At 41.6% G+C, this 12,681-nt stretch overlaps 1 protein-coding gene across 5 annotated transcripts in view; it reads left to right on the top strand.

The window, feature by feature from the left end:
- KIF13B (kinesin family member 13B) overlaps positions 1-12,681 on the top strand; it is a 194,405-nt gene that overhangs the window by 117,957 nt on the left and 63,767 nt on the right. For all 5 annotated transcript variants that reach the window (XM_063606685.1, XM_034965908.3, XM_034965909.3 and 2 more), the window contains exons 19-22: positions 3,082-3,228; positions 4,774-4,923; positions 5,200-5,328; positions 11,180-11,350. In XM_063606685.1, the coding sequence (XP_063462755.1) occupies positions 3,082-3,228; positions 4,774-4,923; positions 5,200-5,328; positions 11,180-11,350 (597 nt within the window). The remainder of the gene's footprint in view (positions 1-3,081; positions 3,229-4,773; positions 4,924-5,199; positions 5,329-11,179; positions 11,351-12,681) is intronic.

Raw genomic sequence — 12,681 nt, 5'->3', positions numbered from 1 at the left:
AGGCGGATATTATTCTAATTTGATAGCAAGGATTACATCTTTCTTTCCCTATGACATCATAGCATCAAGGTCAGCGTTTTGTACAGGGTTAGATATTTGGCAAATATGATTCTTAGTATTTTGAGAAAGGTATTGTAAATATGATATGATCGTTACTTTACAGATCATTGTTTTTGTATACTCTGTGTGTATTTTGAAAATTTTTACTTAATTAGAACACTAGTATTTGTAGGGCAAAGTCTGGGTACAGTAGGACTCACCAAAAACCGAAGAGGAAGGCCAGTCACAAGGAGAAGGTTCAGGGCCTACTTTCTCCTTGAAGGCTGAGAAGTACAAGATCCTCTTTGATTTTATAGTGTATAAGTTGAAAAAAGCAGAAACCTGAAAGATTTTTCCCCAGTAAGCATGACCGCAGCCCTTTTCTCCGTAACCTCTTTTGGGCTTTGTTGAAAGGTATGGCTCTGTATTGGGGCAGCCATGTCAACGCCCGGAAGAACTCATGTCGCCTGGCATCTCTCCTTAGTTAGGCTGAATCTGTAGTCTTTCGTGCAGCAGACTATTTTTTGGTATTTGAAAAGTTGTTTAAAGTCCTGTCCATTCTGTGAACTCTTCTCTGGTGAATTTTTTTCTTATTTCCAGTTTTGCAAGAGGGCTAAGTTATGGTAGCTGCACCATATTGCCCGTTGCTATTATAGTCCCAGGTCCAGCATTCTCCCCCAGGAAAGCCACTACCCACACAGGTCACAAATGGGATTTTTGTATTTATTCACTGGCTGGCTGAATATAAGGTAGGAGGGCCTTTAATTTTGACTGTAAGATGGCTGGGCATGGTGGCTCATGCCTGTAATCCCAGCACTTTGGGAGGACAAGGTGGGCGGATCACCTGAGGTCAGGAGTTCGAGACCAGCCTGGCCAATATGATGAAACCCCATCTCTACTAAAAATACAAAAATCAGCCAGGCATGGTGGCAGGCACCTGTAATCCCAGCTGCTTGGGGGGCTGAGGCAGGAGAATCACTTGAACCCAGGCGGAGGTTGCAGTGAGCCGAGATTGGGCCACTGCACCCCAGCCTGGGCGACAGAAAGAGACTCTGTCTCAATTAAAAAAAAAACACACACGCATTTTGACCGTAAGAATTCTCAAATGTTTGTTTTATTATTTAAATTTTTTTCTTAGAAAATGATTGTAGGCAAGATGTTAATGAAACATCAATGTATTTCAAAGTTCTCTTCAGTTTTAAGTAGAACATTTGAAAAATTAAGCCAGTAAACCTAAATTGATTACATAACCAGTAGATATGTCTCCCTCGGGGAAATGTATAGGGGCTTTTTTTTTTTTTTTAACTTTGTGGTTTTTTAAAAGTTCTAAAATTTTTTCTACATTAAAAACACATTGCTCAAGTTCTTCTACTCTGAAAAAAATCCACATTGCTCTTATAAGCTGGAAAAACTTCAGAGCATGCTTTTTTTGGGGGGGAGGTGTGATATCTGCATAATAGAACATTACTTTTTTTAAATTTTATTATTATTATTATTTTTGAGACGGAGTCTTGCTTTGTTGCCCAGGCTGGAGTGCAGTGGCGCGATCTCGGCTCACTGCAACCTCCTCCTCTTGGGTTCAAGCGATTCTCCTGCCTCAGCCTCCTGAATAGCTGGGACTACAGGCGCCCACCACCATGCCTGGCTAATTTTTGTATTTTTAGTAGAGACGGGGTTTCACCGTATTGGCCAGGCTGGTCTCAAACTCCTGACCTTGTGATCTGCCTGCCTTGGCCTCCCAAAGTGCTGGGATTACAGGCGTGAGCCACTACACCTGGCCGAACGTTACTATTTTAAAGTGAACAACTCAGTGGCATTTGGCACGGTAATAATGTGGTGTGAGCACTGCTTCCATCTAGTTCTGTATGATCTTAATAAGAAACCCAAACAATGCATATTTGGAAACTGGTATCATTAATTGCTTCCACATGGGTGAATTGGGGACTTTTCAGTTTACTCTTTTAAGTGTTTCATGTTTTATACCCCCTGAAGATGCCATCCATTACAATAAAACAAAATTCAGCCTCTGAGAGGGACGTTTCTTCCCCATACACCGCAGCAAACTTTCCCTCTCTCCCCGTTGATAACGTTGTGGTCATATGGTGGCCTGAATAAAATACTTTTATTTCAACTTGCTGTTAAATGTGGTCTTTTGGGTTTTAAACTTAAAATCATTTCCAACTACAGTCAAAATTTAAATGTGGTGGCTCATGCCTATAATCCCTGTGCTTTGGGAGGCTGAAGCAGGGGGATCACTTGAGGCCAGGAGTTCCAAACCAGCCTTGGCCATATAGCAAGACCCTGTCTCTATGCAAAACAGACAAAATTAGCTGGGTGTATTGGCATGCACCCGTGGTCCTAACTACTTGGGAGGCTGAGGCAGGAGTATCACTGGAGCCCAGGAGTTCGAGGCTGCAGTGAGCTATGACGTGCCACTGCACTCCAGCCTGGGTAACAGAGTGAGATGCTGTCTCTTTACACACACACACACGTATATATTTATTTATTTTTGAGAGTCTCATACTGTCACCTAGGCTGGAGTGCAGTGGCAAGACTTCAGCTCACTGCAACCTCTGCCTCCTGGGTTTAAGCAATTCTTGTGCTTCAGCCTCCCAAATAGCTGGCATTACAGGCACGTGCCACCACACCCGGCTAATTTTTGTATTTTTAGTAGAGAGGGGTTTCACCATGTTGGCCAGGCTGGTCTTGAACTCCTGACCTCAAGTTATCCACCTGCCTTGGCCTCCCAAAGTGCTGGGATTACAGGCGTGAACCACCATGCCCAGCAACTCCCCCCCAAAAATTTTTAATGTAAGTTTATACTTAAAGTGAAGTTTATAAATAGGTTTTGATTGCACTTGGGTAGGAAGGTATTATGTTATAGCTTGTAAGACTTTTTGGAGGCTTTGTAATCAACAGATTAAAGGATGATTGCCATTTGAGTTTTGGTGTAATGACATTTGACTGGTGGGGGTGGAATTGTCAGCTTTGACTTTCCCGCTGCCTGTGTGTTTCTCACGGTCATTCTTACTCTCTTTGCAGCGAGGCTCTCTTCTTAGTGAGCCTGCAGTCCAGGTGAGAAGAAAAGGAAAAGGAAAACAGATTTGGTCTTTGGAAAAACTGGACAACAGGCTGTTGGATATGAGAGACCTTTATCAGGAGTGGAAAGAGTGTGAAGAAGATAACCCAGTAAGTTATATAAGAGAAAATCACTTAATTGGTAATTATGGAAGGAGCCAAGCTGGAATGAGTCTACCCATTTCAGGGGAAAATTGTTCTTTTTCCAAAATTATAATCCTATTTCTGGAGTAAGGTTTATTTTAATCCCCTAAATTGTTTAGCAAATTAACAATTTTAATAATCTCTCTTTCTGGTATCTTCTTTTTTCTTCTCATTTCTGTCTTTTAGATTTCTAGCAGAATTCTCCACTTTCCATTCTGACTTCTGTTGGTGTGCGGGTGTCTGTCTCCTGTGCTCTCTGGGAACCTCTTTAGGACAGAGGCCAGGCCTCATTATTTGTCTCTCCTCCCATTGCTCAACCCGTTTAACCTTGCAGATAATAAACCTACAATATATGTTTTGTAAGTTGAACATCGGTGGTATCTTAATATTTACACTCCAAGGAGCATTTTTGAAGAAGTTTTGATCATAACATAAATGCCATAAATCTATACATTGGTACTCTGTCCTTAACTTGCAGGTTTTCTTACTTAGATCAGCCATGTACTCATATGTATTTAAAATAGAAGTGCATATTACGTATGTCTGAACATATTTTCATTACCGTTAGACCTGTTTCCGCATAGAGTTGTTTACTTCCTTTGCCTTTTGTTTTGTAAAAATGATTTTTCCAGATTGTCATCAATAAAAATGTTTCTTATAGTTAGGTGATGTTTTTGCTTAAAACATGTTTGTCTCTTTGGTACCCCTCTCCTATTTCAACTTAGAAATAAAACAACAGTAATAAATAACGAAAGAGCCACTCCCATAGGGGCTCACCTTTTTTTTTTTTTTTTTTTAGATGGAGTCTTGCTCTGTCATCCAGGCTGGAGTGCGGTGGCACGATCTTGGCTCACTGCATCCTCTGCCTCCTGGGTTCAAGTGATTTTCCTGCCTCAGCCTCCCGAGTAGCTGGGATTACAGGCGCCCACCACCACACCTGGCTAATTTTTGTATTTTTATTAGAGACGGGATTTCACCATGTTGGGCAGGCTGGTCTCAAACTCTTGACCTCAGGTGACCCGCCTGCCTTGACCTCCCAAAGTGCTGGGATTATAGGTGTGAGGGCTCACCTTTTATTAGCAGCAGTTTTATCTGATGACTTGCTAGGAATAAGCAGAGCAGATAAGAATTACTGTCTTTCCCAAAAGAAAGGTGAAGTGTAGTTTAGCACACTCTACTTCTTTTTCTGGTCAACATATATTGTTTATTTTGTGGCAAAATTTCCATGTAAAGGAGAATAGCTGATAAAAGTAATGACCTGTTACTGGGATCGCTCTGTCATGGGTGGAGGATGCTCACCTCCATTGTGAATGGGAATGAGGAAGAGTGTGTGTGGGAGTAATACAGTGCTGTGCTTTAGCAAAAACTTTAGAATGTTTTACTCTAAAAAATACAAGAGTTAGGATGATGAAAGTTAAGTTTAATAACCTAGAATGCATCAAAAAGCAGTAGGTTGAATGCATTTGTTGTAAATGGTTTTTCTGAAGTTGTGTGTTCTCAATCTCTTTACAGGTAATACGATCGTACTTCAAACGTGCTGATCCATTCTATGATGAGCAGGAAAATCACAGTCTCATTGGGGTGGCCAATGTCTTCCTCGAGTCCCTTTTCTATGATGTGAAGTTACAATACGCTGTTCCCATCATCAACCAGAAAGGAGAGGTTGGTTTTCTCTTCATGCCTTGTTTCCTGTAGAGAATAGTTTAAGAAACAAGAGGGTGGTGATGGGATATTGTTGCTATTTTTTGTCAGTAACGTGTCTTATTAATACCTTGTGTTTCCAAGCACTCTTAGGGCAGAGTAACTGTCAGAGACTAGGCCTCTAAATTCCCATACACCATTAACCTGACAACTTGACTGTAAAAGAGAAGAGAGGTCATCTCAAGGGAGCACGAACCAAATCTGGAGAAATGTTTCTGCCTTCCCTCATTGCTGCAGGTGGCAGGTCGGCTGCATGTGGAGGTGATGCGACTCAGTGGTGATGTTGGGGAGAGGATCGCAGGAGGCGATGAGGTGGCAGAGGTCTCCTTTGAGAAGGAGACCCAGGAGAACAAACTGGTGTGCATGGTAAGTCCCAGCTTCATCCTAGTATTACGTTGATACAAAAGTCATTGCAGTTTTTGCCATTACTTTTAATGGCAAAAATCACAATTACTTTTGCACCAACCTAATAGCTGATTTTGAGAACTGCAGGTCTTTAGATGGTAAGTATTATGTTCCTTTTCAAATTTTGGAAGTAGAGCAGAGCCTCCCCCACTCATGATAATGCAAAATCGCCTCCTCCATTTCCAAACACCCGCTAGTGAGCCAGACCTGCTGGTGGCTGAGAATCCCTGCAGGAACCAGTTCTTATAAAAAGAAGGTGCTGGGGGACAGGAAGTCAGCGAGGGGCGCAGGTGCAATGTACAAGTGAGAAGGAGGTGAGGTGAAGCGAAGAAGGCCTAAACCTGACTCTTAATTCATAGCTCATCCTAGAACCAGTCCTCTTTCCCAGTAAACATCTCTAGAATTGAAGCTGATGTTGAAGGGAGTAAGTTACGTGTCAGCCACAAGGTAGCGGGAAGCTGGAGCTGTTGGAGTTGGGCTGCTTTCTGTAAGACTTCGCGTATATTGAGAGGGCTTCTGGTGTTTCAGTTACTTCACTAGGAAGGGGGAGGAATCTTAATTCACTGAAGGGTTCATTTTTATTATATCGTACTTGATTTCAGAGCAGCTCCTTTGAGTCATGTGATGATCGGAGATGGAGACATAGGGTTGATGGCCCCACAATGGCCCATTTTAAAGGTGATGGACTAGTAAATGCAACTCTCAAATATCACCTTCTACTATTAAAGTAAAATAACATACAAGGGCACTTCTCACTTGGGAAATTTATCCTTATTACTGAAAAAACGTAGTACATTCTGAGTCATATGGGCTTCCTAAAATGAGGTTAAAATACCATGTTTTTTAATGGAAGATCTCAAATATACATAAATAAAAATAGTGAGAAATGTGTTACCAATCCCCATTCACCTTCGCTCCACAATTACCACCTGTGGTCAGCCTCCTTTCATTCATACACTCAGCCACTTCTGTGCTGCCCCCCTCCCTTAGCACCCCAGGCACACCCCAGCATCATATCTTATCTGTAAATAGTTCAGTGTGTGTCTCCAAAAGATGAGTCCTTAAGCCAATATAACCATAATTGTCAAAATTAGTAATTTGTCAAAAATTAATAATTTCTTAATATTAAAATCGTCAGTTTTCTTAATTGTCTTGGTTGGTATGTCTCTTGGTCTGTTTCAATCTTTAGGCCCTGGTATGCTCGTGCTCTCTCACTCGCTCGCTTTCTCTTTTTGCCTCTCTTACCACACCTGCAATTCATTTATTGTAGAAACTGGGTTGTTGACCTGCAGTTTCCCATAGTCTGGATTCTGCTGGTTGGTGTTACTTAGTATGTTAAGATGCATTTGCTGAAAATTGGTAGTTAGGTATACAGGTGTTACCTGGGGGAGGGAGGCAGCCAGGGTGCTTTGTAGGTGGTGGCCTGCGTTCTTCCATCAGGAGCCACATCTTGTCTAGTTGTTTGTCTTTGAGGGATGATCAGCCACTGATGATTCTTAACTAGATGCATCACTTTGTTAGGAGTTACAAAAGAATGGTGCTATAATTCTATTGTCATTTCATTTTTCTCCAGAGAAAATCTTCCTATTACCAACTGTTTTGCTCTACAGAGATAATTTGTGTAGAAAAGGAAGGATAAATGCTGCATCTCTCCCTTTATTTACAATTTTTATTTATTTATTTTATTTTTGAGACAGAGTCTGGCTCTGTCACCCAGGCTGGAGTACAGTGGTGTGATCTCAGCTCACTGCACCCTCCACCTCCTGGGTTCAAGCGATTCTCCCACCTCAGCCTTCTAGGTAGCTGTGCCACCATGCCCAGCTAATTTTGTATTTTTAGTAGAGACAGGGTTTCGCTATCTTGGCCAGGCTGGTCTTGAACTCCTGGCCTCAAGTGATCCACCTGTCTCAGCCTCTCGAAGTGCTAGGATTACAGGTGTGAGCCACCATATCCGGACTAATTTTTAAAATAATGAATTGGTTTTCCAAAATGTGACAAGTTAGTTTTTTTGTCCTTAGTCTTAACAGCATGATTATGAACTCTTGGACTTAACCATATTTGGTGTGTGTCTATCTGTTGCATTCACTACCTGTATTTAAACAGAAATGTTCCCATCTTTGGCCAGTGGGAGCCACTTCAGTTGGCCCTTGAGTCCTGTTGTCATAACTCTAACCTTCCTGGACTGGGGTAGCTTTCTTGTTTTCCGGTGTGATGAATATTCCGATCTCATCTTGTGTATTTCCTGTCCCAGACCTGGAATCAGCCATTTCTCCAAGGAACCTGATTCCTTTCAGTGGGAAGTGGTTTTTAGAGACCATATACTGGCATGTAATGGCCTTTTATGTAAAAAGGACGAGGACAAATAAGCTATATGACAATAAATAGAACACTGGTAGAAAAACAAAAGAAACCAGCCTGGAGACAGTTAAGATGTCATGCGTGGTGAGTGTAATTAGCCCCCAAAGAAGTCTGGATTTGTTTTTTTGTAACAAGGCTATATGCACATATTAACATCTCCATGTTTTCACTGATACGAAGTAAAGTTTGTATATTTAAAAACCTGGGCGCAGCATCCGTGCCTGCAGACATTCCTGGGCTCCTCTGTCTTGAACAGCTGCAAGTTGAAGTCTGTGATACTCTGACACCTTGTGGTGGTTTTAGTTTTTGTGTGCAAAAACTTTTTTGAAAACCCCACAAAACCCAAACAGCCTGTGTTCATTTCTTATGGCTGACAGTCTTCATTCCTGGCAGTTGCATTCCTGAGAGGTTGCCTGTAGACGAGAGTTCAGCATTTTAAATCTTGTTTCTTGTCTATTTTAACATTAAAATTGTGATTAATTTTGAATGGTAAAAAAAGGTTTTCAGATGGAATTTAGTCACTAAGAAGTATGTATTGAACATGTATCTACTCAATACCTGTCACAGGGCCAGGCGCGGTGGCTCACGTCTGTAATCCCAGCACTTTGGGAGGCTGAGGCGGGCGGATCACAAGGTCAGGAGATCGAGACCATCCTGGCTAACATGGTGAAACCCTGTCTCTACTAAAAATTCAAAAAAATTAGCCGGGCGTGGTGGTGGGCGCCTTTAGTCCCAGCTACTCGGGAGGCTGAGGCAGGAGAATGTTGTCAACTTGGGAGGCGGAGCTTGCAGTGAGCCAAGATCGTACCACTGCACTCCAGCCTGGGCAACAGAGCGAGACTCCATCTCAAAAAAAAAAAAAAATACCTGTTACAGGTCTCTTTCATTTCATTTCATTTCATTGGTGTGGTAAGTCTCACCCCTGTAGAGTAAGGTAGCTACTGATATTCCCATTTCACCTAGGAGAAAACGAAGCCTAAGAAAACTAAGAATTTAAGTAATTTGAGCCAGCACACAAGCTGATAAGTGGGTGAGATTTATTTCTTTTAATTAATTAATTAATTAATTAATTTTTGAGACGGAGTTTCGCTCTTGTTGCCCAGGCTAGAGTGCAATGGCGTGATCTCAACTCACTGCAACCTCCACCTCCTCCCGGATTCAAGTGATTCTCCTGTCTCAGTCTCCTGAGTAGCTGGGATTACAGGCACGTGCTACCACGTCTGGCTAATTTTTTGTGTTTTTAGTAGAGACGGGGTTTCTCCATGTTGGTCAGGCTGGTCTTGAACTGCCGACCTCAGGTGATCCGCCCACCTCGGCCTCCCAAAGTGCTGGGATTACAGGAGTGAGCCACCACGCCTGGCCGAGATATTTATTCTATTTATTTTATGTAACTCCAATATCTTGTAATCTTCCCAAATGCCATATTGCCGTGCCTTAAATAATATAAATATTTAAAAACACTTAATGAGAAAATGATGGTTTTTAAAAACTTTGTGGAAAAATTAATTGCAGAGTATTGTTTGCTCAGTTTGGTTTGGAGGAATAAAATATGTCAGCCAATCTGTCTTTCATAGCCTGTCAGGAAGTAGCTATCTAGGTGTTTCAAACTCCTGTTGACATCACAGAAAAGATGAATTATAATGGGGGTTCCTGTTTGTTGCTCACCCATTATATGTCTAGTATGGAAGAAAATAAAATTATCTGGTTTGTGTAATTTTGTGTGTCATCAATACTTCTCGAAATGTGTTTTTGCTTGTTTGCTTGTTTGTTTTTTGAGACAGAGTCTGTCACCCAGAGTAGAGTGCAGTGGTGCGATCTCTGCTCCTGCAACCTCCGCCTCCCGGGTTGAAGCGATTCTCGTGTCTGAGCCTTTGGGAGTAGCTGGGACTACAGGCGTGTGCCACCACATCTGGCTAATTTTTGTAATTTTAGTAGCGATGGGGTTTCACCATGTCAGCCAGGTTGGTCACAAACTCCTGACCTCAAGTGATCCTCGGCCTCCCAAAGTGCTGGGATTATAGCCTGAAATGTTAAGGTTATGTTTGTGGCTTCTGAACTACATGAACTCTTATGTCATATATTCAGATTTATTTTCATTAACTGTATTTACTGGAGGTAGATTAAATCATACAACATGCAGAACGTGACCAGGTGAAAAATATGATTTATGATTAATGCTCAGTCATGTGAAAATTGGTTTAATCAGTTATAAAGTCAGAATTTAGCTTAACTGACTTCAGGATTTCATTTTCTTCGTAGTTGGAGAAGTTGTAGAATATTGCAGTTTATCACAAAAACTCCAAATTAAAAATCAAACCACGCCAGGCATCGTGGCTCATGTCTATAATCCCAGTATTTTGGGAGACTGAGGCAGGAGGATCACTTGAGCTCAGGAATTCAAAACCAGTCTGGGAAACATGGTGAGACCTCATCTCTACTAAAAATAAAAAAAAATTAGCTGGGCATGGTGACACACACCTGTAGTCCTAGCTCCTTGGGAGGCTGAGGCTGGAGGATCGCTTGAACTCTTAAAATTGAGGCTGCAGTTAGCCATGATTGTGCCACTCACTCCAGCCTGGGCAACACAGCAAGACCCTGGCTCAAAAAAAAATCAATCTAATGCTGCCCACCAAAAGAAATATTAAGAATATTTGGCTGCTTAGAAACTGTTATAGGCATTTCTTCTGGGGCCTTTGGGTCTGATTAGACATGTATCTCCAGTTGCACTTTGTTACAACCGCACCCTGCCCTCCTGGTCCGGAGCACGCTTCCTTTGATACACCTTCCCCCAAATCTGCATAGAGAAGGCTTTCCGTAAATGCTGCAGAAAATGGTCAACATTCACCATCTTCACTTCCCTTCTTTCTCTCCCCACATCTTTAAATTATACATTTCTGGTGCTTTTAAGTTTTCCCAAACAATGTTGTATAGTATTGTGTAACATTTTCAGTTGAGAACCTTGTTCCTCTTTATACTTTAAAATATCAAATCCATGTTTTGCTCTTTCCTTGATATTTGTTGTTTCTTGGCCCATACACCGATTTTGTTCTTCATTCGCTATGCCTGACAATCTTGTTCTGTTCTATGGCATATCCATGGTTAGCCAAGTTCATATCATTGAAGAGTGCTGATGTTTGAGATCTTTCTTCATCTGAATTAACGAGATGATGATTCTTATATTCTGAGAAACTAACATTTAAATGTTCTTAGACTTTACAACATCCACCTCTGTAGTCAAGGTCCTTGTAACCCTGTGTCCAGCCTCTCACTAAATATAATCATTGCTACCACTATTTCCCAGATGCAGAAGTCCAGTCTCAGGGTGAATGGGATTTGGCCAACATAAATATCATAAGCACCTAAGTTAGTGACAGAGCCGGGGCTGGAACCTGCAACTCTGAATGCTTGTTGGAACCCTCAGATTTCAAAACACAGAGCCTTCTTTTTCCTTCAGGTTAAAATCCTGCAAGCTACTGGGTTGCCACAGCATCTGTCCCACTTTGTGTTCTGCAAATACAGCTTCTGGGATCAACAGGAGCCGGTGATTGTCGCTCCTGAAGTGGACACCTCCTCCTCTTCCGTCAGCAAGGAGCCGCACTGCATGGTTGTCTTTGATCATTGCAATGTGAGTTTGTTTTCCAGAGTAGGTCAGCATTTAGATTACTCATGTGAAAACAAAACAGAAAATGAACCTTGTTTGACTAAATGTGCCGTTATATGTCTTGGAGCAGTTTCTGTAGAGTGTGGGGATTGAGTAAAAAGTGTCAATGCATCCATACTCCTCCACAACCCAAAGGTAACTTTTGCATGAGAAACAAAACACATATGTATGTATATATGCATATTCTTCTCCAAAGAAAATCTATGTCCTATATTAGGTTACTGAAGAAATTATCTAAAACAGTTAAGAAACTTGTGTTTTAGAGAAAGTGAACACAGGTAACAGAGAAGAACTAACTTTATTGAGCACCGAATGCTCTGTAAAGCTCTTTGTTATTCCTTCATTTGGATCCTCCACCGTAGTTATCTTTGTTGATAGTGCATTTTTTTGTGTTTGTTTGTTTTGTTTTGAGACAGAGTCTCGCTCAGTCACCCAGGCTGGAGTGCAGTGGCACGATCTTGGCTCACTGCAACCCCTGCCTCCTGGGTTCAAGCGATTCTCCTGCCTCAGCCTCCCAAGTAGCTGGGATTACAGGTGCTTGCCACCATGCGCAGCTAATTTTTTTGTATTTTTAGTAGAGACAAGGTTTCACCGTGTTGGCCAAGCTGGTTTCAAACTCCTGACCTCAAATGATCAGCCCACCTCAGCCTCCCAAAGTGCTGGGATTACAGGCATGAGCCACCACACCCAGCCAACAGTGCGTTTTTTTGTTGTTGTTGTTTGTTTTTTCCCAGCTGAAAACACAAACAAATCAGAGAGGTCATTTTGCCCAAAGTAGTTCTTCACTGGTTTGTCCATGGCTGGTGAGCAGCAGAATGTGGACTATTGGGTCCCCAAGTCTTTCTTGCTCCTGCACCACACTTGATCCATTTCATCTCTTTCAAGAGCAGCAGAATGTGGACTATTGGGTCCCCAAGTCTTTCTTGCTCCTGCACCACACTTGATCCATTTCATCTCTTTCAAGAGAGAGGCCTCTTTCTAATCCGTTTAAAGCCAAAATACTTCACTACATTAAAGATAGATAGAGAGGGGGAGACAACAACAGAGATAGGAGATTCTGTGATTTCTTTAATAAACTGTTTTAGAGCTAAATCCTAATTGCAATATGCTATCTTATAAAGATGGACAGGCTGGCAGAATTTTCACAAATTAGATCTTTTTTTGGTGCTAATGATTTTATTTCCTTATTCTCCTAATAGAGATAGTTAACTTTCTAAAAAGTGGGAAAAAATGTTTTTGCAACACACTACCTTATTGCATATAACTTTTATATCAACACATTATAGATCAGTGTT

The sequence above is a fragment of the Pan paniscus genome, chromosome 7 (genome assembly GCF_029289425.2).
Source record: "Pan paniscus chromosome 7, NHGRI_mPanPan1-v2.0_pri, whole genome shotgun sequence".
In the NCBI taxonomy this organism is placed as follows: Eukaryota; Metazoa; Chordata; class Mammalia; order Primates; family Hominidae; genus Pan; species Pan paniscus.
Note: the sequence above shows the minus strand (reverse complement) of the source record. Positions and strands in the feature narration are given on the sequence as shown.